The sequence below is a fragment of the Cinclus cinclus genome, chromosome 7 (genome assembly GCF_963662255.1).
Source record: "Cinclus cinclus chromosome 7, bCinCin1.1, whole genome shotgun sequence".
Lineage (NCBI taxonomy): Eukaryota > Metazoa > Chordata > Aves > Passeriformes > Cinclidae > Cinclus > Cinclus cinclus.
In genome coordinates this window covers 24,145,380-24,171,829 of record NC_085052.1, presented here as the reverse complement: position 1 = coordinate 24,171,829, position 26,450 = coordinate 24,145,380, and the positions used below count along the sequence as shown (strand labels likewise).

The 26,450-nt window shown below is 40.7% G+C and overlaps 1 protein-coding gene across 1 annotated transcript in view; it reads right to left on the bottom strand.

Moving 5' to 3' along the window:
• The window catches only part of ZMIZ1 (zinc finger MIZ-type containing 1), a 153,132-nt gene that overhangs the window by 6,126 nt on the left and 120,556 nt on the right, over positions 1-26,450 (bottom strand). The window contains exons 5-19 of the mRNA XM_062496898.1: positions 26,281-26,395; positions 23,827-24,044; positions 22,231-22,429; positions 20,945-21,217; positions 18,824-19,006; positions 16,875-16,997; positions 16,437-16,611; positions 15,011-15,152; positions 11,584-11,794; positions 10,305-10,410; positions 9,592-9,752; positions 9,207-9,274; positions 7,750-7,818; positions 6,981-7,228; positions 4,053-4,216 (exon numbers count right to left, since the gene is read on the bottom strand). Coding sequence (XP_062352882.1) covers positions 4,053-4,216; positions 6,981-7,228; positions 7,750-7,818; positions 9,207-9,274; positions 9,592-9,752; positions 10,305-10,410; positions 11,584-11,794; positions 15,011-15,152; positions 16,437-16,611; positions 16,875-16,997; positions 18,824-19,006; positions 20,945-21,217; positions 22,231-22,429; positions 23,827-24,044; positions 26,281-26,395 — 2,455 coding nt within the window. The remainder of the gene's footprint in view (positions 1-4,052; positions 4,217-6,980; positions 7,229-7,749; positions 7,819-9,206; positions 9,275-9,591; positions 9,753-10,304; positions 10,411-11,583; positions 11,795-15,010; positions 15,153-16,436; positions 16,612-16,874; positions 16,998-18,823; positions 19,007-20,944; positions 21,218-22,230; positions 22,430-23,826; positions 24,045-26,280; positions 26,396-26,450) is intronic.

Here is a 26,450-nt window from a genome sequence, read left to right as displayed (position 1 = left end):
AAAGTCCAAGTATAAGTAGATATCTGTCTTGATAGTACTGTCTCCTTCCTCACTCGCTGAGGACGTGTGCAACAGAAAGTGTGGATATTAGAAAGTTTAATAATAACAACAAAAAGTAAAAAGCAATTTATGACAGCGTTGTTAATGTGGGAAACCAGTTTCCAGAAAAAAAAACAAAACCAAAACCAAACAGGATGATATTGAAGAATCTCTTAAATTTATCCCTGAATGCATAAAGCAAGGGTCATGCTGGCATGTTTATATAAATAATTATTTTAACCAGGGGAGGCATTCATATGCGCTCAGACAGATTTCAAAACAAAGCAGGTTAGAAATTCTGCATTGTGCTTATACAGGCAAGGGTTTAAATACATATTTAGTTGATAACACAGTCACTTGGGTCCTTAGACAATGGGTGTATAGGGACTAATTGTTTATTTTAAGACTGAGGGCCACTATATTCTTTGAAGAGCCATTGCAGATTCCAAATCCATCCGACTTAAGCCACTTACTCCACCAGCCTCCCAGTGAAAAAGCAAAATGCTCAGAATGGGAACATTTTCTACTTGTATTCAGATACCTAATGGTAAGTTTGCTATGATGCAAACACATTGTAAGCAACACACTTTGGGTCTGTTTAGCTTGTACCTGTAACTCCCACCATTTTATTCTGAAAGCACTGACCCACACATGAATGTAGGGTCTAACGAAGTTGCCTTTGCTTGCATTAGCAAGATAATTCCAGAGTTTTTAGAGGCACAAGCTTCAGCACTCTTAAAGCATTTACAGTGTACAAAAGAAAAGCTTATAGCAGACATCTAAATCTTCAGCTTAATAGCACAGAACAAGACAACACTACAGCCCAACAGTGACCTCTAGGAGTGTTGAGATGTACAGCTGTGGAGCAACAGGGCCTGCCAGCTGCACAGCAATATTCCTTATGTCTCTAAAGAAAATTATTAGTGGGAAAATAAAAATCCTCAGGTTAAGTCAATGGTTTATATCTCTGTCCATTACAAGGGTCACAGTTTTACCAATTCTTTTGCTGTGTTAGCTTCCAAAACCATTAAAAGATGCCATCCTGCCTACTCTGCTGATGTTCTTGGCTGCTTTTCCCATCCACCCCTTTGCCATGTCTGCAAGGTGAAATCTTGTAGACATGTACTGAGTTTCCCCACCCTGGTCCTGACTTAGTTTCCAATCGTATCAGTTCCTGAGTCCAGATCACTTCATGGCTGCAGTTAACACTTTCGCTGGTGTGAGAGGGAGGTAAAGTGAAAATAGATACAAAAGCAATGACTTTTTACAGTAGTAGCAGCATATCACCTCTCTGTACATATGAACCTATGGTGTCATCACCCGTTGCTCAGTCACTCCTTAACATTGTCTGCAAATAGCACTAAACCTGAGCTGACTGAATTCTCCTTTGTCTCTAAGTTGTTTACAATTTCTGAAAACAAACATGGTATGATTGTGGCAGCTGTTCTGTAGCAATCTTGCACTGTTGCAATGTAGCATCTATTCCATAGCTCTCACAATACTCTATGCTGGGGAAGAGGTATTACTTCTGGTCATGTTTCAGGTCCTGACTTTTTTTCTCCTTCCACAGGAGTGGAACAGCAGTGTTGAGGGAAGGAAATACTGATTGATTCATCAGTGGTTACCCAGCCCAACCTACACTGGGCAAATATCTGCATTTCCTGGAGTGACCTACCGAATATGTCTGGAGGGATCATCTTTCTCTGTCTACCACTGTGTAAAGGGCCACCGCATAAATCCTCAAAATAGGAATGCCAGGAACTTCCTCAGCAGCATTCAGCTGCAGTAAGAGAGACCTCAGATCTTAAAGGACTGATCATGCAATCCCAACTCAGCTTGTAAATGGTCGAAGTGAATAGCATGTGCAAACTACAAAAACCTGCTAACTGTGTAAAAAGGAAAGACAAAGCCAGAGAAGAGCACAGGCAGCATCTTAAAACCTTGGTTCAATCACACAATTTGTTTAAAGCTGTTTCTGTATGAAGTGTCACTTTCAAAGACATGAAACAACACAATTTAGGAATGTGTTAAAGGCATGTATTTCTCTAAAAGCAGTGATTTTAAAGATGCCTTTCTCGAGTGTTTGCTACAGACAAACAGTTCATTTTGAGAGAAAAGAACAAAAGAGAGAGGGTAAGAGAGAAAGAGGAAAGCAGAGATTTTGTAACACTGAAAAGGCTGTGTGGGGGCAGTAGAGTCCTCAAATGTGGACTGAAGACTGCAGAGACACATTGACAAGGTTAATCTAATTCTCCTCTGCTGAAAGACCTGAAAACTGATCCTCATTACAGAAAACCATCCATTGACATGATGTAGGAATCTGCTTTAGCATTGTCTCCTGTTCCCAAATGGTATTGCTTGAGTGTCAATGACAGATGAGGGAGAAGTGAGGTAGAGGTTTACTTTAATTGCCAGCTATCATAAGCAAGTACTAGATTTGCTACAGACTGGCCCACAGAACTGGAAGTCCATTAACATTTGCCTAGATACACTCCCAGAGCTCTGGAATATGCATAGCCTTGAGAAACTTTCACCTTTGCTACATGTAAACAGTCCCATTTTCAAAAAGCTACAAATTCTTCGCTTTTATATTCAACTACTTCATATCATACCACTTCAGAAATTTCACCAAGGCAACTACAACAGCAAAGGGATGGCTGTTAACTGATGAAGTCAAGAGGTAGGTGTCAGGTAATGGGAAGCAAAGAATAATTCCCTGTGACTTTGATTCAAAGGAAAGCATCTGTGAGTGGTTCAGGCTGTTATCATTTCCTCACTCTACTGTATTCCAATACTGTATGGCTGATTCTTATGCAGAGAATAAGATAAATACACACTCTAAGCTGTGTATGTGGAATCTGCCAATGTGAAACATTTACAGCATGTTTGTCCTCATTTATCAGCCTGTAAAGTGGTAAAGCCATTACAGTTTCTGGACTCTTCCTTTGCAGATAGTCTTGGTACTTGGACTCTCTCCAAACTATATGAAGAACTCTTTCTCCACTCTCTTCTGTTTCACACCATCCTCCTTGGAAAACCTATTGCCAGCTAGAGCAGACATTGATTGAGTAGGCTTTTGCTGAGCATCTGCTACCACGTTTCCTCATTACATTCTGAAATGGTACTTTCTAGGATTCACTAAAGACACAGCACATACAACTTGTCAAGTTAAACATCCTTCCTGTGCAGTAACAGTGCAGTTTAAACCCCCTGCCCTGCAACTTAAATGAACATAAAAGGATGTATACACACCCCACACACGGAGTTAAAATAGACGACTAACCATGCCTAAGAGCTAAATGCTGCTGGTAGCTTTTCTATCACCTAGCTGCTGCAGTACTGCAGTTTCTGGAGATTATATATAAAGTTCTGTATAGAAAACTCAGTGCTCTGAGCAAGCTGTTTTCCCAGTGCACAGCTCTGCCTCACCATATGAGACCTGAGGAACCTCTATTTTTCAGTCTCCTACATTGGTATTTTCAGACCATTGGCAGTGTCTCTCCTTGAAATCTGCACACTTTTCCTATTACCAGAAGTTTAAAAGTGCCTTTCACGCTGCTTGAGTAGAATTCCCCCTCAAAATACTTTGATGCAAATTTTGACCACAGAGAAAAAGCCAGGGAAGATACTGTCATCCAGTATCTTGCTTTAACAAGCTGTCTCTTGGAGATGGATATTTACAGTCCTGATGGCCTAGGGAATGAAGTACATTTTTTTTATATGTCAGAGAAAAGCACAATGATTAATACAAGCACACTGAGCCAGGTTCTTTCTTTCAGATAAACAAGCTTAAATGACAATTCAAAAAGTGCAGAAATGCTTCTCCAAAAACTCAGAACGGCCTGAAACTAAAAATGGCATTTCCGGCATTTCTCAAGACTACTCTATTTCACCAACTTCCCAAGTGAGGAATACACAAAAAGTAAAAGCAGTTCATAAGGTAAGTCCATCAGCTGGATGAGAGCTCCTTACCCCCACAAACGAGAACCTACGTGCCCAGCACCATTACTTACAGATTCCTGCATGGGGTGACTGAGAGGTTTGTCGAGAGCTGCCATGCTGCTCGGCATGTCTGGGGGATGTGACAGCTGTGGCCCATGCATGAAGTCATTCATAGATGTGCCACCGGGATTCCCATGCGGGAAGTCAAAATTGCCATGACCTTGGTAACTGTTGCCTGAAAGAGAAACAGATGTGATTTGTTTCCAACATGGATCTCTTCTAGTATCTTGCGGGAGCTGTGTGATGTGACCCCTCCCTGCACAGCACAGGGAGCTGTGACACTGAATTTGACAACACTATGCCCCCAGTGCTGAGCAAGTGGGGACAGGGCACTTGGCTTCCAAACACATTAATAATTCGTTTATGTGTTGGAACTAATTGAAAACTGCTGACATTTTGAAAAAACTACTGCCAAGTCACCACATAAACTTAACCATACCGAGAAGTAAGCAGGACATTAAATTCTATGGGATATTTGTATCTGGAAGTCTCAGTATAACTGAGACTGACTGCCCAAGTCCCAGATTCTTTATAGGACATCTGTGTTATCTAGGTCTCTGCTTCTACACACTCAGTAAGACAGTAGCATTGCTTCAGCTTCTGATGAAAGTAATTGACAGAAGTGAATTTAGAAGATGCCACAATACCAGTTCATAGCACAGCATCTACTCTACCCCTTCATAAAAGGCATAGAAGAGGTGTTCATATCTAAGTGGGGCTCCCAGAAAATTTCTAAAATTCACTTGACTGACTGGATTTACATGTACATCTTGAAGCAGGCCTGGAGTCCCCTGCTGCCCTGCAGGACAAGCACTGTCCATATGGATCCAGCCCACCTCAGCCCAGGGATCTTTATGAGAATTCTAAAGCAAGCAGGTATCCCAATACAGGGATTTTACCCTCCACATTTTTTGTCAAGATTCCTCTCTTAGCACTTCCAACTTGCATATCAGCTCTAGTTGTTTATTTGCTATGAACAGCAAAAGAATGAACTAAAACCATTCACCTATTTCATACAAGCAACTGAACTGGGATGGTACTGAGCTCTTAAAAAAAAACAGTTTTGGAGCTTGCACAGTGAGCCTGCAGTTTGTCAGTTGAAGTACAGCAGTTTTAAATATTCAACTCAAGAAGGGAGTTGGACAAACTGAAGTAGTTGCATCATTTGCTCTTTAGCACAGCTTCACAAGCAGAAGTTTAATCTTGAAGGAATAGTAATCATTAGCTATGTAAGAGTACTTCTCAAAGACGTCAGGACTTTGATGTATTGTGTAAATACTGCAGAGCCTTACTAATTCTCATTTTGTTAATCTGCAAACTGGATGAGTCTCACAGAACATAGCTGGTCTTGCCTTGCATCAGGAATAATTAATTAGCAGGCAGCTGGAATCTGGTCTTGTAGTACTGAATATTTGTTATGTTTGCAAATTAAACTTCAGTACACTTCCTGTCAAACCCAAATAAATATAAACCACAGTAGTAATACTACTACTACTAACTGCTCTAAAGAACTATTAATCAGAGGACATTACGTAATTGCAATCACTAAGTTTCAGTGCATGTATTGATGGAGAATAAAGATACAAGGCAGCATGCCCAGGGAGTTACAGCCATGCAGCAGCAAGCCCCCCTCTGCAGCAAGAGCAGTGCCACGTGCTGAGGGAGAGACCTGTCAGACATGTGGGATAATCTGGTGCACTGTGCTGGCATCCCTCTTGCAGGGCAAATAGGAGAGCATGGGTTTCACCTGCCAGTGGTGACTCAGGGTTCCAAGGAGCACTGGCTACGTCTGCTACAGGATCCATAGGGGAAGGCAGCAAAGTAACAGTCTAGGCAGCAATGCTCACACAAAGCCTAAACCCCACACGTGACGTGGATATCCTGTCCGCTCCTGAGCTGTATGAGCTGGAAATATGGTGAAGAATAGACAGCTCTGTTCTCAGGCTCTGACTGCACTTCACTCCTACTAGACGAGGGAAAAAATGTGATTCAGTGCTCTTGGCTTTGTTATAGTAATCATTCATCTGTTTGAAAACCTCATAACTTTTATCATCTGTCATCAGTTTTGCAGTCACTGGAGCAAATTAGCCGTATTTTGCACGCCATCTATATTTTTCTTCAACGCCTGCAAAAAGCACATGTATCACCTTGTAATCAATTTGGGGATTCTGATAGTGTGAACAGTTGGTCTTTTCCCAGAGCTGAACTGATTCATATCATATTACTTGCAAAAGAAACAGTCTCTGGTTACATGTTTTCAGAATTGTCACTGTAATTGAGTTATTCACAACATACCAGTAATTTGAAAATCTATCTCCATTGCCTGTATTTAGTTCCCTGTTCCTCAATCTGGTAGCACATGGGCAGAGGAACTCAAAACTAATTGTTTAATGCAAAGCTGTTTGCAAAGCAACTAAAAGCTCTTTAAAAGTCGTCCCTTTTCTGGTGGCCTATGGAATGTCACTCATGTGGCCACAAATTCACCTAGTGGCCCAAGTAGCAGGGTTAATGGGTTAGGTGTTCTACTTATGTAGTACTAGATGTTTTCATTGAGAGTGGAACAGAAGGAAAATGCACAGAAAAAAACGCAGAAATATGTCTATTGTGGCAGGCCATGGACATAGAAGGTAACATACAATGTTTCTTGATTCAAAGAGGAACCATGACTATGAATATGACAAGCACCAAATACTTAAAATATCAAATAACTAAATACTACAATATATTACTAAATATAGGATTTACTAAAATATACACTCAATTGAACAGATGAATCTTAACTGAAAAGGCTTATGCAGGAATTTCGGAATTACAGCCATATAATTTGCTTTCCTCATGCATCACCCTGAGAAGATGCACTGACACATCTGATTCACAAGGCTGACTGAACCACTGAGTGCTAGAATGAGCAGCAGGGTGCACAAAGCTGTAGAACTAACCTTGGTTACCATACTCAGTGGAGTTGTTGCCTCCTGGAGGAGGGGGTAGAGATGGGTAAGGTGACGGGCCAGGACCCAAAGCTGCAATCATCTCCATTACATTTGGCATGATCATCTGGCTTGGACTCATGGTCTTAAATCTTTTTGAGGGAATGCCATCTGGGTCATCTTTGATGTGAATATCTGACTTTATAGGGACTGGCCTCCAACTGCAAGTTGGATCTATGGTAACTTCTTCAAACTCGGAGCTGTAAAATAATGTGAAAATTTAGCATATCAGTTGAATTTTTAAAAATAAATTCTGCTGCAGTTTCCATAAGAATCTGCATGGTAACCAATGTTCTGAAATGCTCTGGTGTAATACAACATGAATATTTTTTACTCCTCAAGAGTGTGCTGAAAGCAAATTTAAAAAAAGGCAACCATGACAGCACATTTCTGTGTTTATCCCCACAATAAAATCCAAACATATCGATGTGGTTTGCCACCTCTGAATCAGAGGGATTGCTTGTAAATACAAGAAAGCATTTAATTCTCCATTCTGGCTCTTCCCTCTGCTTCACTGGTGAGGCTGCCATTAAGAGATAACCCAAACAATATCTATAAAGAAGATGGAAACTGATTCACTCTATCACCTGCTCCACCAAGGCACCATGCAATAGAATCTTCAAGCTCAATCACCAAGATCTATTTTGGTGTCACTGACTCAGTACTTATTACCATATCTCCTAGGTGCTTAGTCTTGGATACCTGGTGGGAGATCACTTACTTTTGTATGGCGTTCAGAATACCCCACATATACTGGTCAACCTCCAAGCCCTCCAAGAGAGCAGTTTTACTAAAAGGGAAAAAAAAAAACAAACATAACATTACATGTTAGAATATCGCCAGGGAAAGAATGATTTGGGGCAAACAGTTTTAGTTCTACATGTACATTACCAGGATATTTACACCAAACAGATGAGATAAGGATATATCTACTTGTGTGTGTCCACAAGCTGTTCACGTTCTTTAAGTAATTTTTGTTAGTGAAATACATTGCAAATTTAAAGTATTTTCAAACATAGCAAATCTCTCCTGCGAACATCAGTTAGCACTTTTTTCTTTATAATTAGATCTTTCTGGTTTTTTGAGCTCCACAGTACTATGGCTTCAAAGCAGATATGTATTACAGCTATTCTACTGAAGATCAGCACAGATGGGGACAGAACAAAAGAAAACCGGAAATGATTTAGCTATGTGGGCACTTGGATCTGAATGCAGGTGCTCATGCTCAGAGACACAGGACAAAAATTTAGCCTAGATGCATGAATACATGAATTAAGAAAGCAAGATATCCAACTCTTGTGATATTTTCAGCCAAACGTACAGGACAGAAAAGATTTGGGCAGTTTGGAGAAAGCACTCGTGTGTTAGGACATGGATGACCCATGGAGAGTAATGGAAACAAGCTCCAGGCTGCCATGTCTGCAGAACAGTCAGAATGGACAATCCCCACTGATATTTGCACCTAACACTGCCTGGCAGAGCAAGGACCCAACTGGAAACTTGTGCAGACAGACCCAGGGCCAGCTGTTAGAGCCACAGCTGCTGGAGCTGAAGAGCCCTGGCTCCTCAGCTGAGGCTGGAACATGCTCCCAGCCCTGTGCACTGAGCACAGGAGGGTACAGACACTGAACTCTGGCCTGCAGACGTCCTGCTGTTTTTTCTGCCCAGTTAAACACAAGAATAAACAGTCTGAAACCACTTTTTCGGAAGTTTTGGAAGTTTTTCTTCCATTTTTTTTTCTGCAGTATACTAACTCATTGGTAAAAACATTAGCTTGAAATTATGCCAAGGTATCCATCCCTCTTTTCCTCTAAGCAACAACTCCAGCTTTTGTTCCTTGGGAATTTTTTACTTTTTAAAAAATTAGCCTTTTTCTGGACAATAGATATCTACCTTATCAATGTAAATGTTTGAGCCTCTTTTGAACCCTACACAACCCATTGATGATCTGTAATGAAATCTTGTGAGAAAATATCTTGTTACATGTTTTTAATTTCCAATAATCCAGGGTGGTAAAATAGTGCAGGAATTCTCATTGGACTTTATGCTCTTGAAGTAAATGTGGTATTTATTTATTTCCTAGAACTTTCTTCTTCTCCCCCCTTCACGATCTCAAATATGATCTGAATTTGGTCAAATTGTGTACAACTGCATTTTATGTAGTATGGCTGCACTTACTTGCATACTGGACACCGCCAAGTTCCTCTTTCACAGTTCAGTTGCAAGTAAGATTCCAGATCAAAGCACTAGGTATCAGAAAGAAACAAAAAAGAAAAAAAAACAAAAACAACAAACCAGACAAAACAAAAGGAAACAAAAGAAGAATTCTGTATTAAATGAAGCAATTAGACAAAAAGAAAAACTGACATGAAAAAAGCCTCCTAGCACTGAAAATAAAACCAAACAGCTTACTTTTCCCCTCTGCATTGAACATATATACAGCTCACTCTTGAGCTTACAGACACAAATGCCATGTATGAGGTGCTCTCTCATGATAACCAAGCTGAAGGTACTGTAACAACACAAGGCTGAGGAACCCTGCCAGGCACTGGCATCTACTCACTTGTACATGCTTGCAGTCGTGGCCCCTCGCCGGGAGCTGGATGCGCCGGAATGTGATCGGACACTTCAGAGACACTTTAATAGCAGTCTGCTCTACTCCATCTTCCCCATTTAGTGTTGCATTGCCAGAGGAAGCTGCTACGCTGCTGAAGTTCCTCTTGACTGTTTAGGAAGCAGGTGGGTATAGATGTGAAAAAGCACAAGTGTGTTGTAAGTTATAACATAGAAATCTGAAACGTCTTCAACATTTAAGAACATTTAAGAAACTACTTCGACATTTAGGGGACAATTGAATGAACAATATACCCACATAGGTGTCTTCTGTGTAATTTAGAACATTTTCCTGAACCATCACACATGCCTATCAACTATATTCTTGATCAAATTAAGTGTCAATACAAGCACCAAAAGCATTAATCTTTCTTTATTGGTGAGTCAAAAACAAATATGGGGGGAAAGCCAGAGACATACCTCTGGAATAGGACAGTCCTCTTTAGGAACTAATCTTGTGTCCTTGAAACTTTGTCACCTCCACCCAAACAGCTGTTAACATTTCAGGATACCAGGGATTCATCTACCCACATCATGTTCTGCAAATTTCTTAAGTACAGCTTAAGGTTATCAACAAACCAGTAAATCTGGTGTAGAGATAGCTTATCACAACTGAACATAGGCATTCTGGAAAGTCATCACCCACACAAAATGGAAACTCACTCTTAGTGATACAATGTTCTGCTGGGAGGAGGCGTTTCTTTAGTAGACCTTGAAGTACTGAGCGAACCGATGGCCGGTGCACCAACTGCAACACGAACAAGTGTGACTGCAAGGAAACACATTTTGTTAGGAAGAGAACCAAACACACACATGTTAAATGCACTCCCAAACTGAGCTCCACTTTTCCCTTGGGCACTTGGGTTTCTGTGAGAGCTTGAGGCTTACACATAAAAGCTGGTTCTGCTCTGCTGATCACACATGCTCCCGTATGGATATTCTGCACACTGTACAGTTGCTCCATGCTTAATGTATACAAGGACTTTAAAAAGCAAGGATTTTCTGCATTTTCTCCCTCCTTAATATTCAGTATACGTACAGCGGACATATTAATCTCTGACATCAGGGTTTATTTTTAAAGCCCTGGACTGTCTGACACAGTCTAGCCTACCTGCCTGCCCTCAGACTATGTTGGAAGTTGCAAAAAAAATTTGCAACTGATGTGCCTGGAATCAGCTGAATCTTCTTACCCAACACAGAGCTCGTTGTGGATTCACAGGATGCTGCCCCCTGCTCTTAGCCACCAGATAAATGACATTATGCAGGGAAACATCCGTGTGAAGTAAAGCAAAATGGGTGGATGGCTTCTTGTCAAAGTGCCTCACACTGTGACCTTGTGAGAGCTAGCAGCTTGCTTTATTGTCAGTGACAAGAGAACAGTCAGAAGCTCAGACTGGATTTGCAGAACAGTCTTCATAAAAAATACAGTACTCATCCCCAGGAGTAACTAACCCATGGAAAAAGACAAAGGGGAAAGCTGAATGGTCTAGATTGCATCTTTGAATATGAGTTTTTCATCTGAAAAGGTATTTGAAAAATCATCACCAGCACCAACGACTACAATGTTGAAGTTTTCATGACCAACGACCATTTAATACACTGTGTAAATGCAATTAGTACCATCAGCTAAATGAATTAGTATCATCAGACTTCAGCCACCTTGTTACACAGGCACACATGGGAAGGCAGTAGATGAAACTCCCTTCCTCCCCTAGACCATGAACCTTGTCAGAGACATTGGAAGGACACCACTACATTCTGCAACAATTAAGCAGCAAAAATTTCCATATTAGCACTCTGTGTCAAAATCATTAAGTAAAAACCTTACCAGAAAAAGGCATGGAAAGAAATGAGAGTAAGGCTCTTTCAGCTAAGGCAACATTTGCAAACTGCTCTAAAAAGCAGCAGACTCAGCATCGGCAGCTGAGCTCGGTGTACTTACACAACAACATGCTGTGACTGTAATCTGAATCGTGTTTCTCCCCGGCTGGCAGACGTGCTTTAGGTGCAGAGGTTTATGAGATGTCTTGTTGTCACCACGTTCGATGGTAAGTGGGGTTGCATTAACGCTGACCTGGACTGAAGCTGGCCAGTTTGTGTTCATTTGTCTGTCTTCATGGTGATAGCACTTAAACTGCAATTCCAAGTCAGACCTGCATAACAACCAATAAATCTTCCTTTAACTTTGCTTTCACACTGCAGAGGGAGGTGGTTTTTATGCTAGGAATGTTTTTCTTGATCAAACGGATTATTTTGCTTGAATTATTGCCATTAAGGATATAACATACTTCCTTCATAAAAGCCCTGAACAGAAGCAAGTCATGATGAATTAATGATGCAAGCATGCCCCAAAGTTGTTAATATTTTACACTTATAAAGGACTTTTCAAGGAAACATCTCAAACCTCTTTGGAAACCCAGACCATGGAGTGGTACTGCAGAAAGAAGAATGTCAGCATCAGGTAGGTCCTTTCTGTGTTCGGAGTTAAGGATGAGAAAGCAATATGCTGCAGTGGGTTTTGCTGGAAGTCTGGATTTTTCACTACCTCAGAGCACTTAAAGAAGCATTTGAATGAAGGCCTGTCAGACAAAATACAAGCTAATCTCGCCTTAGAACAAGTAAATCAACTAAGATAAAATGACTCCTATATCTCACCCCCCACCAAAATCAGCTTCTTTGACTCTAAATTAACATGGCTGTGGACTAAATCTATCCAATTTAGACCTTCTTTCAGGGCATGAATTCCTCCCACCTCCCCTATAATAACTTCCACTCACTATTTAGCTCCTTAGAAATTAGTTCTGTAACACCTTCAAAAAATGAAAAGGCTGAGATTAAGTTAATCAAAAATTAACCTGGCAGAGACTGTGACTTTAGTTTCATAAATGTATGTTAACCTTGTGTTAGGAGTGAGTAATTTCATGAAGAAATTTAAAAGAACACAGAGAACTGAACTGTCAGAATTCTGCTGTTCATGACAGCAAAAGACAGCTCAAACTTTATTGTTCAAACTATCAAATCTACGTTCCTGAAAAATCTATGTTGCCTGAAAGAAGATATCTTTGTAAGATCCAAGAGGAGCAGCTCAGTCAGAAGATTAACAGCCTAACTGCCATTTTCCTTACAAAGACTTCAATCTGACTCAACATCATCTTTTCTGGATTTCAAAATATCAAGATTTAGCAGTGGACACAGACGTGTGTGTTTTAAAAAGAAAGTTATAGAATACAAATTACCCGACCTTTCAAAATAATCCATCTACACAAAGTCTTTGCGGGCTTTTTTTCTATATTTTATTAACCGTTTTCTGAAAGCTCACTCTGTGAGTTCCACTCAGTTTCTCACCTCAAGAGAGCACAGCACAGTGATCCAAACCTGGAGGGAAGCAAGGCTTGGTATCTCTGATGTAAAAGCCAAGCAGACGAGGTGAGCAGGCCTGCTGAGTGTCACGGTGCTGACAGATCTCAGGGGAACCTCGTGTTCTCAGCACACAGTGTCTCCACCATGGGATGTTATTAATAACACAGCAGCGTGAAGACTGAACCAGCTTCAAGGAGGCATTTTCCCTGCCTTCAACCTTTCTGTTTCTCGTAACCATGAAAAGTTCCCATGGGGAGAAAAATACTTGCATTGCTATTCATTATGTGTGTACACGTGAGAGGTTTTGCCGAATATTTTAACTGGCAGAAAAATATTGAGAATTGGCTCGGTTCCACCATTCTCTATAAAAACCAAAATCCATCCACACATGTGACTAATTCATTTTTCTGGCATTCATCCAGCCCTGAGTGAAATGTGAAATGACTTCATTACAGGACTATCCGTTCTCCCCCCTGTTAACACGCTTTTCAAAACAGCAGACCTGAGCACAGTTTACCTATGAGTCTTCATTAAAATAAGTTTAAATAAAGGCTATGTGTTTGGTGAGCAAAGGAAGAAAGAAAGAACAGATATTAAGAAACAGCCTCATGCCTCAGTGCAGCACTATAAATCTACTGAATGAGCCAGCACAATCCCCAGTAGTGATTACTTATTAATAAGAACTGGCAAATAACTGCCAAAACTCCCTCTGCTGCGAGTACTCCACGATAATGAAATGCAAGTAAGCAATAACTGACCTCAAAGTTGGGTGTTAATTATTGGATGTGGCCTGCCTGCAATCTCCCTCCCTCCAAACCCCCAGGCTCCCTCAGGGCACAGGGGCACTGTGGTAGCAAGGAATCCTGCATCCTGCATCAAGCCTCAGCTTTAGAACCAGAGTCCGTCCCCGGCCAGGGAAGTGAGCACATCTCTCTGCACACCTCACACTCTCCACACCAGGAAAGCACAAGTTTCCAGTGCATTCCAGTGAATGGGAAGAAGATCCTCACAGGAAAAAAAGCCCTGAAGCTACACCTGTAAGCAGCCTCCATGCAAGTTGCCAAGCAATTAACCAGCCTTCACAGTGCACAGAGAAAGGCTCAGACAATGCAATGTTTGTCCTGGCTCAGCCAGGATAAACACAGAGATACTTTCTGAGAAAAACCAAACAAGGAGACAAAATTATTCTGTAGTATTTGAAATAAATAAATACATAAATAAATAAATAATAAGGCTCTGATTGTCATTTGATCTAAGACCCTTCCATGAACATAGTGCAATCAAAACATACCCCGGAATCACTTAAACAGATCTGCATTAAATACAGGGAAGTACCACCAAGGAGAAATATTCCTCTCTGCTGGAAATAAGAATTCACTGTAAGTGAAAACCAGAAATGTCCATATAAGGAAAACTATACTCTCACACTTCTGAGCTATGCTTACTTGTGGAGTCAAAGAACCAGGGAATTTAGGAATTTAGCTTCTAAAGTTTGGAGGATTTAAGCGCTTGTCTTTCCAAATGATTTTACCAAGCCTCTAAATTGGGTCCTTACTCATAGTGGGTTACTCTCCATTATCAGATAACTCTGCACTAATTAATTTAAGCATAAACTCTACGAGATCAGCAGAGCTACTCTTGCGTCTAACATTTCAGAGGTCACTAATCACCTGTGACTTCAGATTCCCAGATGGAAGTTTGTAGTGGTGTGGGTTATGGAAAACCCCATTCCTGTTCTCCCCAGAGCAGAAAGGATGAAATTGTTGCAGTGGTTTTTCAGACACCGCATGGTATGAGCTAGCAGCAAGGACGTTCAATACATATTGTGAAGCATTTTAGACCGTGTTGTCTCTGGAAAGTGACAAGTGAGAGCACCTCTGAGTTAAAAGGACATTCTTCTTATCCAGGCTACAATCTCTGAAGTGAAATTCCTGGCAAAGCTAAATACGGTGCAGCACCACTCCTGCCTCACAGGATGCATGACTCCCTTGCAGCAAGGCTGAGCTTACCTCCACATGAGTGTCTGGTGCACAGTTGGCCGTAGGTGAAAGACGTGGTTGCTGACTGCCAGGTTGTGCTCCAGCCGGAAGGGCTCCAGGACAACCCCGTCCCTCACAGGGAACGTCAGGCGCAGCTCATCGTTGTGGTTGGCTGGGATCGAAGAGGGAGAGAAAGTGTGAACTTTCCCTTTAGCATCTGCAGTGCAATAATAATGTTTATATTTATACAGAATAGTAACAAATTGCACAGTGATCTGCTACTGGGTCTAACTTAGGCTCATCTACACAAAAAAATGCAATCAAAAGTAACTCTATCATCTGACTGATACAAGTGACAAGGCTCAAACTGATAGCAAGGGCACAGCTATTGTCACACACTTCACATTAAGACCATAGCATTCCAGCCATCAACAGAAACCAGGCATGGCAAGAATTCTTGGTTTTTATTACAGGACAGGTTCTGTGTCCAAGCTTACTCTGTTGGCAGAAGACTGAAAACAAATCTCTTAATAATGTCAAACTGTGATAATGTTTGTTTTCCCTGCTTTGAACAGGGATCAACATTACCCAATTAGTTTCAACAGTTTCATCAGCTGCAACTACGTGATGACCAAAGACACTGGTATTCAACTACTATCTGAGCCCATAAGATGAGATTTTGAGGTAACTTACAGCTGATCTATGAAGTCCAAATGGCTTTAAATCCTGTGTTCTTGCCCAAATAATACTGCAGCCCATCTTCTTCTACTTGATTTTTCATCTATCCTGAACTCCAAACAGAGCTGCAAAGTGCTAATGCAGCAGCAGTTATTTTACAGAAAACATAAGGTTCTCCCAGCTCCCTAGTAAATGATAGCTCCTATTGTTCATCAGTCACTTCAAAACCTCTAACATCTTATGCTAGTATCCAGTCAGAGAGATCTTGTTATTCCTGCCCTGTTCCCAGCCAAGTGTAGCTGTGATGCTGAGTGGCTTTGAAAGGAACATATATCAATTTCTGGCACAGTACTGAATATTCCTAAGAAGCCTGTATGGATTACAATAGAGACACTGCTATAAATATTCACATTTTATCCTACTCTGCAGTGTTGTTCAATGAATGGCTTTGCCCTTGAACAAAACAGCCCAAAACAACAACCCAAAATCAAGTGTTTTCTCCTCAGGAAGCATATAAAAGGAATAAGTCTGGTGTAAAATCCTTACAGGTTTAACCTGGAAGAACTTTTCTGATATTTTATTTTAGAAGAGCACAGCAGTCTTTCTCTTTTCTGTCCACTGGCTCAAGTGAGCCTACACTGGGCATGCCACCTCCTACAACTTAACAATTCCAGCCTCTCCCAGAGCAGCAATCAGAGCTACTTTCCAGACTGAAATGTATGTGCCAGAGAACAGAGGAACAATAAATGACTGTGGGGGCATTCTGTTTGCTACTCACTTGGAGGTGGTGGTAAAGCATTGATATTTGGTTTAATGTCAGGTGGGAATGGTGGTTTGACATCCTGGTTAGGTGACAGGTATGGAGGAATATTGCTCCCTGGTGTCATGGGTGGCGTGGGGTTTCCTGGAACAGGTGAATGAGGGTAATTTGCCACAGGTACAGGCCTTGATGGCTAGAAAATAAATAACATCACATTGTTATTGCAGTCTTGAAATAAGAAAAAGTGAGCCTTATGAACAGCACAGTTATTAAATACCAAAGACAACAGACAATGGAGGAAGGCCCCTCTGCTTCTGGAGAAGTAACCACAGGATTTCCCATTAGGCCTTCAGGGAAGAAGCACATTAGGAGAGCAAAGCAGGAACTGAAACTAGCAGAGCAGCCAGCTTAATTCAGGCAATGACCAGATACAAGCAAGGCTGCTAAAAGGTTTACTGTGTTGCTCTGAATGCTCTCTTTCCAAAACCAACCAGCCATTTGCTTCGGTTTTTCCACTGCACCACAGCCCACTTTGTATCTCTCTGCCTTCCTCCCAAAATAGCCCCAGTGCACAGAAGCCTACACAAAAAACAAAATACAAAGACTCACAATTATCAGTCTGTGTCCTTTTTGCTTCCATCTATCCTTTCTTCCACCCTTGTCTAACTCCTCTACTCAGAATTAAAGCTCTGGGGGTCAGGGGATGTTTTTTTTATTCTGTGCACCTACAATTTGATTCTGTTCCTAGTTTGCTGCTAGCTACGACAAACTGATAGAAAAAAGACATTTAAGTATGAACAGTAGCTACGTATTAAAACAGCTTTGGTTTAGTTTCTTATAATTAAGGGGGTGATTGCAGTCAATGGAATAAGCCAATAACCCTGATGTGAAGGAAGCTGACATTAAACGAAACTGCAACTGCATGGCTCACGTACCATAAGCAGAAACACAGTAGAGTGTCAGAAGATGAAAATCTTTACAGACAGCCCAAGTACTGTGACTTCAAATCTGATTCTGTATCTAAATGCTGCTCTGCTAACCTAAGACACTTGAGAGTACATAAGGAGTGCCTTCTCAAATCTTAAACATTTAGGTAGCCAGCCATCTTTGGTTTTTATCTTCAATACACACAATTACTATCTGCACAATCACTATAATTCAATGGTTCAGGTTTTGTCTGCAGAGTTTTCCCCCTAACCAGGATAATCTGCCTTTTTAACAAGACCTCTTTTCTCCTAACTGTTTCCAGAGCAGTCAGTATTTGAATACAGTATTTGGGATACATCGCAAAGAAACAGATTCCCTATCAGAAGTATCTGGTAAACAAAAAACTTAAACCCGATCTAAAACCAATGTACCTAAAATGTATTTAAAAATCTGTCACTTAAAAACTTGACAGAGATTTTCTGCAGTTACTTTAGCATAAGCGACTGCTTTGGAATTATTATAATAGAGGATCTGTTCTTCCTGACAGTGAACTGCAAATGCTGCCATGATCCAACAGGCATTCCGCAGTGGACAGCATAGTTGCACACAGAATAAATGGTCTAAAGAAAAGGGTTTTGCTTTCTCTTCTTTTAATGGTGTTTTCTGTGTGAATCACACCAAATTATTTCAATTCAACAACAATATGCAACTTAGATTCTTTCAGCCTACGTTCAGATTCAGAATGCAGTCCAGATACTTCAACTGCTAACGCTTTAAGCAAATCAGAAGATCAATGGCCCTCCCCATTTTTATACTCACTGGAGTACCTGTGTGCAATACATCACTTTTGTGCGCATTTCAAAGGAGGTAAATCTCGCAGCCCTCAGTGCAACCTCAGTTTGGAGAATACAAAGTGCTCAAGATGTATCTACAAACAGTCTTTAGGCAACATTTTAACTACCCTAGCTCTTGCCCAAATCAAGCAACACAGAGAGAAAAAGCTCAGAAAAAAGAAGGAAGCGCTTGGAAAAAGTCACAGGAACTTCAGCTCAAAGATGAAACCTGCAGCTGGAACACCTTTTAAGTCTGGCCTGGCTTAATCCAGCAGTGACCACTGTAGGTCCAAAACTGGAATGCTGCAATGTGGAACTTGTTTATTACAAATTTCCATAGCTGCATTCTTGCAAGGGCCCAAGAGTAGGTGACAACAGTACACCTGAATCCCATTAGGTACTTCTTTTTACAAGTTATTTTTAAAGCAAACCAAACATCTACTTGTAAAAGCCTCTAATGAGCTGCAGCACCATTCAACTTTCTTTATGAACTGCTCTGAAGTTGCAACGCAACTTGGCTGATTGACTTGATTCTGTGATACCCAAAACACCAGTAAAAACTCAGTGGTTTTTTTTGACCTTCCCTTTAACCACATAAAAGCAGTATCTATGAAATCATTAACAAGATAATCTCAGAATTCCTACCTTGTAATACTGCCCCATGTTGACTGTTGGAGGAGGGTACTGCCCTGTGTTTTGCTGGCTTGGCATCCTCTGTCCAGGATAGTTGGGAGATGTAAGGGGTCTTGGAGGGTTGGGAGTGGGGTACTGACCAGGCTGGTTTGGAAACTGGCTATTTGGTCCATACTGCTGGTTTCCATAATTCGGCTGTTTCAGGACAGGGATACAAGAAGACAAAGCCATGTTTTATGCAAACGGCTTTCTTGTAGGAATTACCAGCATACATTCAGTAGCACAATCAAATCACACAAAAACCCTTCAGATGAATACTTCTTAAAAGCATAAAAATCTTGCAAACCAGAGTGGGGTAAAACACGCACACTCAGCCTTGTAACACTGTCAAAGGGCACTGTGCTTAAAGAATTACAGAATTACAACCAGATGCAATGTTCATAAAATTGCTGTGTTTTTGCAAGTGCTACCACACCCAAGCCTGGGGATCCTTTTTCAGATGTAGAAGCACAAAAAGAAAAAGTTAAATAAATAAAGATAAAAGCCTGGAAGCTGCAAGAGCATAGAAGCTGTGTTGTCCACGCCTGTCTTTTCAACCTAACTGCTCTGCTGGCCTCTTGCTGAGTATTCAGCAATATTTTAACAACTAAAGAGAAGTCCTTACTAGGCATAAGCACTTCGCTAGTGCTAGCTAAGACTGTGCTGTGGCTTTGGAATTGAAGTATTGAAAATTGGAACTCTAAAGGTATTAGAATGTCAACCTGAAAAATCAACTTATTGGTAAGACATTTCCATAAATGAACCCTTCAATAAACAATAGGCAAATATCATTTGCCAAATTCCAGCCCAACAAGCCTGCAACATATATGGTGCTGTTCAGAACTGACTTTTTGGATAAATGAACATACTCACTTACAATGAAAAACCTGATTCTGAAGCAGAAAAAAGAGATTTAAAGTCATCCGTAAAATATGAAATCTGAAAAATCATGTGAACAAGCCACATTTTGTGTTTTCTTAACTTACTTGTAAATAAGTGTCAGTATTTATGAAGTGAAAAGCCTCCTAAAAGAAGCAACTCCTGCAAAAGCATGCCCCTTGTTTATTTCTGATTATTTTTTTTATTTTGCTGTGCATTTTCTATAAACTCTTAGGAACGTAATTATTGTCAGGGCAGTATCATGACATTCAGAGCTCTACACTTGTTGTTGAAGTCCCAGTTGAATACAGAATTTCACCAGGAAATGACCTCTACTAGATCATGGCTAGATTTGTAAGAACAAATTATTTAGGCATACGTAGGTGTTGGGAGTTGCTGTAATTCTAAAAAGCCTTTACTGCCCAATTCATACTAACTTGAAGAGTAAAACACATTGGTGCTTTTTAATTCCAAAAGCTCATTTGTCTGCATCTTCGGTGGTTTAAATTTCTCTAAAAATTTGACCCTAAGTGTTTTACCCTGTCACAATACAAGTCAATGGCCGTGCAATTTTGCCTATAAAGCCATTCAGATTCTCCTATGGCAGCATGGGACCATACCACACTCTACACAAGCTGGTATTAGACAAATGCTGATAGAGAGCGATTTGAGTTCAACATTATTTACATTCATTTTAATGACTATGAAAATCTACACTCAGAAAGTTTGGAAAGTAACTGTTCTCTAAAAAGTGACTGCTATTACTACTGATGTTACAATACAATATCTCCTGTCCTGTATTTCATTACAAGAACAGAACTGACCAAGAAAACACAGATCAGGTATTTAGTGGGCTAAAATGAAGTATTTCACCCTCAGTGTCTCTTCTAAGTTGCCACATGTAAAGAATCCACTACTGTGATGGAAGGCTGCTTGAGATCTATGAAGTCAGTGAAGTCACCATCACAATCTCAGAATGATATTCTGGTGTGGGGCCTTTCTTGGACTTAATGACCATCATATGGACTAACATAGCAAGGGTCAACCTGAATACTTTAGAAGCTAAAAAGGAAGAACTGCTCCTGCTAATATTTTAATGGCTGCACTCCTAGCAAGGCTGGAACAAAGAAGATGTACCTATCTTAAAGGGATGTGCACCACACGTTACCCAGTATGTTGCAACTTGCAGTCAAAGGGAACAGTTTGTTTTATTACCTCTCCTGGGTAGGGTCTCTTTATGCCCTGTATAGGCAAAGACTGGGGGCGTGGGCCTGGATAGGCCTGCTGAGGCATCCTCTGCCCGTGGGTGCTGAAGGGGCTCATGCCAGGAGGCCGGGGCTGGTTCATGCCCATGGGTGGCCCGCTCATGCTGGAAGGTGTCATTCCAGCTCCCATGCTTGCTGGGTTCATGTTGCCTGGCATAGAAGCAGGACCACGAGGACCAGGCTGGTTCATAAACTGGTTGTTGTAAGCCTGAGTTGGACCCATCTGGAAAGAGGAACAAACCTTCAACGGAAGAAGAAGAAAAAAAAAAAAAAGAATAAAATGCGACATGCATTTATAAAAATGGGAAGAGGGAGCTGAACATGCTTTTGGGGAAGGGAAGAAGGGAAGGATTTATGTCGCATTTTCCTTCAATGTTCTCTAACATTTGATGGGCAGTGAAGTTATTTATAATAAAAATCCAATTGAAATTGCAAAAGAGTGGAAGACAGATGTAAGTTTAAGGTAAGAAATTAAATTGTTTCAATTGGCGGGTCTAGCACTGTAAGGTAACAGGTCAGGATGTTGGCTGTGCAAATAGAGCACACCACCACAGTTTCTAAGACCCTATGCTTTTCATCACCTGGCATATGGACTCTAATTCACAGAAGTAAAAAAGTTAAGGAGGAAAAACCTGAATTGATCAAGCCCTTGCTTATTTTAAGAAAAAAAAAAATTCAATGAACTCATGGCATGCTAGAAGTTATGGATCACTGGAAATGCATGTCTCACATAACTGCCCATATAGACAATGGTCTTAAAAACCAAATCTCTCTTCTATTGTTGTTTCCCTGTTTGGAGGGAGATAACACAAACAACCAACTGCAGTTAGCAAAATAAACAACTGTCCAAGAGCTACAAAACCTATTGCAAGATTCTAGAACATTTCATTAGGTACTCAAATTTAGAGGGCTGGCAAAGGCAGCAATAATATATCACGTCAGATGAAGCTGTAACTGAGAAATCTTCAATGTTTTTTAAGAGGCAACCCCTGAACTACAAAATACAGTTAGGCAAGTTTTATTGGGAAAAACATGGGGACTGACTCATACCTACATACACACATTCCAGCAGTTTCTCATAAGCATTTCTAACCATGCTCATGCACACACACACACAAAAAACCAAAAATTAAAATACAGTAGGCACCCTAACAAACACAACAGTGAGAAGGACAGCCAATTCCCTGTAATGGTCCAGATCAGGCAGGTATGAAGACATAAGGGTTACTCTCTTACCGGTCCATACTGGTTCATGTCCTTATTCTGTGTTTCCTGAAGGGCTGCCACAGTGGCTGTAGCTGTAGCTGTTGCTGTAGCAGCTGCAGCTGCAACTGCAGCAGCAGCAGCAGCTGCAGCTGGCTGGGTGAAATCAGCTGGTGGCCTGGTGTGGGGGGGAATCCCCATTCCTGCAGGGGTATTTGGGCCTCCAGGATAACTAACAGGGAAGAAGAGAAAGGAGGAGAGAATTAAGATGTGCCTGGTGGATTTTGTTTTGAATGTTGGTGTGATCCTCATCTGGAACTGTTCCAAAAGCACGTATCAATGACTAGTGAAAGCCAGCAGGCCAGGTAATTAGGTGTGTACAGGAGATAAGGGTTGCATCTACAGCTTACACCTGCTGCCCAGGTGCAGCAGTCATAGGGCTGCCACTGGGATTGCAAGGCATTACCAGCAGCCATTTTGGGGGCAGTGAACTTCTATGCAGCTCTGTAACTTCCTGCAAAGTAGAACTGAACTCCTGAAAGTAAACGCTCTGTTCCTCAGTAGTGTAGGGGCAAATGTACAGGAGCAGGAATAGCAAACTTCCTCCAAGAAAGCACATCAGTCTGCCTCACTGGAATTATGGCAATTGTTCAAGGTATCATAAAAGCATTTCTCTCTGAAGCTTAGCAGAGAGCCAGCAGAGTCCCAAGGCAATCAACTCCACACAGTGCGTTCTGCAGTTCCTACCCATCTCTTCTGTTGATCCCAAGATAAACCAAGCTAAGCCAAACCACGCCTTTTCCACTTCAAGTTATCAAACATCTTTATAAATATGGGCCAATATACTGCGCCCATTTTAGAGCTGTTAATACAAAGCTGAAGAAACTTTTTGGCTTGTTCAAGGTCACTCAGTAGATCAGTGGCAGATATGAAGGAAGATATAAACTCTGAGTCCTAAGCTTATATTCTTCACACTAGACTGCCTGTGCTAACAGCAGCATTCTCTACAACAGCCTTTGCACTGGGACTATAAATAGTGGTTTCAATGAAGTGCCCTCACCAACCCTGTTTACAAAGTATAGACACAGAAAGTCAACATGCAACTAATACAAGGCTATCAGTTTTGGATTATATGACTAACGCAGCATTTATTTCCCCAAAATAAATACACAGCATGACCATCTCTTTTAACAAACATCCTCATTCCCAATTCTTTTCTAATTCCTGCTGTGGAGTAAGTCTTTGGGCAGAAATATGCTGTTGCATAGGAAATTACTTTGCCCAATACTCAAGCTTACTCCTGCATATGCACGTAGAAATTATACCATCAATACCCTTCACATCCTGGCCTTATTAAATGTTAATCATTCCTAAGCCTGTGGTCTGTTTAACAATCTCTCTTAATTAAAACTTTATTTTGGGGGTTTATTAGAGCTAATTGATTGACCTAAGCCATTTCCATTTACCATGATGAATTTCTTTGCAGTTTGGGTAGCTGATTTCCAAAGCTATAAAAGCAGTATATGCTTCAGTTAACCAGCAAAAAATAGCTACTGAGACTTTATATAATTACAATAAGCTTCATCAAGTATTTACGTCCATTTTCCACCTCAGATAAGTAAATCCTACCTGCCACCAAAACCTCCACTTCCAGGATAATTGGGTCGCCCATACATGCCCTGCTGTATGTATGGCTGAGTGGAGCCTGCCTTGGCTGAAAATTGTTGCTGCTGTCCAGCAAACTGAGGGGAATTGATTCCAGGGTTGCTAGTTGTCATCCCAGAAGCCATGGGATTTCCTGCTGGGTTCATAGGGTTGTTAGCATTTGCCATTGGATTTCCCAGCACCTGCAACAAGAAACATGAGAGTAAGGGATTGTACCTTGAACTGCTTCAAGCAAATTAAGTTTGATTTGCTGCAGTCTTTAAATTAAAACATAACCACCTGTACTCTGAACTCTAATGAGCACAGACCTCATTGATGTCTAGGTGCACATTCCTGGTGATTTTTCCTTTTGCCATTTCCAAACAAACAGGAGATTTTCAACTAGATGGAACCCAAATTAATATGCTTATTAAAAAAAGTTTATGAGAAAGACCTGCTACAACCATGCTGTGACCATTCATCTGACTACAAGAAATGACATAGCTTTTTTGGGCAGGGGGAGGGGGGTGTGTGTGAGGGGGTGAGAGTTTTTCTGTTTGTTTAGTTGGTTGATTTGTTTGTTTGATGCAGGACTTTGAAGTAACTTGGAAGTAGTTGGTCCCACCAGCACAATGAAAAGGGTACTACAGGTAGAAAAACTGTGAAAGAACATATTTCAGTAGTTTAACCTATTTTTGATTCTCTGAATAGTGTACAAAAGTCTATTGATTATTTTTATTGCTTCTTATAAGAGTCCTCTGTCCTCTGTATAAAGGGACCTGTTTTGCTTGTTTAAAGGATTTTTTTCCAAACTGCTATGATTTCCATGAAGATGCAAGAGTGGCTGTTCATGGATCACCTGTGTAAGATTTCCCCAAAGTTTCCTACTTCGGATGAAACTCAGTGGGCATGATTTTTGCAAAAGACTAACTCAACAGCCTTAGGCATTTGAAAAAAGGAATTGGTGAGCCCAGCTCATTCTTTTCCCTCAAAGAGTGTGAAGGCTTACACAAAATTCTGACATTCATTTCAATCTGCTCCAAATAGCTATAACCAAACTTCATGTTCCAGAGTTTCACTACTCCCTTGCAGTGACTCTAAAGAAGCATTTTCTTTCTTCAGGCAAGAGATTTTTTCTTTCTATTGCACATTCCTCTGAAGTACCATGAAGAGTTCAAGTAACATTACAGTACTCTTATGATAGAACAAAACTCTGAGTATTTTTAAATCTTTCCTTTTGCCTTTTTAAGCATAGAAGAAACTATATTTTCATTTTCTGGCCAATATATAGACCAACATGTTTACTCAGGTATTTCTCTCCCAGATGGGATACCTGTTCTTTTAAGGTGTTAAAGAAATCAACAATAAGAAAACATGTTATAGATCCTGTAACTGTTTCCTCTTCTTCTTTTATTGAAGAAAGATTTTGCTATAACCATTGTTTATATAACTGCCCTGTGAGTATCTATATGACTTGGCCTCTGAATAATTTCTTTTTCAAATGGTTCATTCCATTACAATTTCATTTCCAATTTTCTCACCAAAATTAAAATAATAACAAAAAAATCCTCGGAAAAATTTGTATGGGATCTAACACCACTTGTTTTGAAAGAAGTAGAAAAGACGGGTTAGATTTCTGTACCATTTGCACTCATTAAAGATGTTGATGTGCTTTCAGCTTTTCATCTATAGCGTAAGCAAAGGCCAAACTGTCTGCACACTTAATTTTTGCCACATCCCAGGAAGTGCAGACTATCACAAATAATTGTTAACTTCTTCATAAACACTGCTTCTTTTTGTATAGTATAATTCAATATACTACACAGAAGAAAAAGAGAGTTAAGAGTGGATAGAACCAAATGAAAATCCAGGAAGCAAGGCTCTTGTGGGAGCGAAGAGCCCATGCTTCTGCTCCAATGCATATTGAAATATTTTTGCAAAGTTAGACAGCACTAACAGGAGAGACTGGAAAGAACACAGCCTAAATTTGGTACTTAGCAAGACAGTGTGGGGGTAGACTTGGTACTGAATTTCACCAGCCCACAAATACAACACAATCCCAGGTAAAATCAACAACTATCATTTGGTGAATCCAGCTACAACTTTTAATAGAACTCTTCACATTCAATCTGAATTGCCAAGAGGTTTGGGATTACCCCAAACCCAAGTTTTTAGTGCTGAAACCACACAGGGCAAAACATGAGGTAAATCCAAGCCTGACATTTGCATGCAGTCAAAGGAGTGCCTGACTCAAGCTCTCAGACACCTCTTGTTCAATGCCACCAAAGAGGACATGACTGGGAAAATAATGCATCATACACAACAAAGAAGACAGACCCTGCTACCAGTCCCAAGAGGATTTTCCAAAATACCTTCCATTTTACAAACACTAGCAGAAATTCATATCTAGAGGGGAGGAGGCATAAAAATGAAGCTTACCTGGCTTTGAGAGGTGTTAGTCACACCCCATACTGTGGTGACCACTGATAAAGAGCCTGGAGGCTGGTTGGTATTTTGTTGCCAGGGAACAGAATCATAAGGGAAAGACCCATCACTGCAAAAAACAAACATTCAGGAGGGTGAGATTTCTGAAGTTTAAACTGTGACAA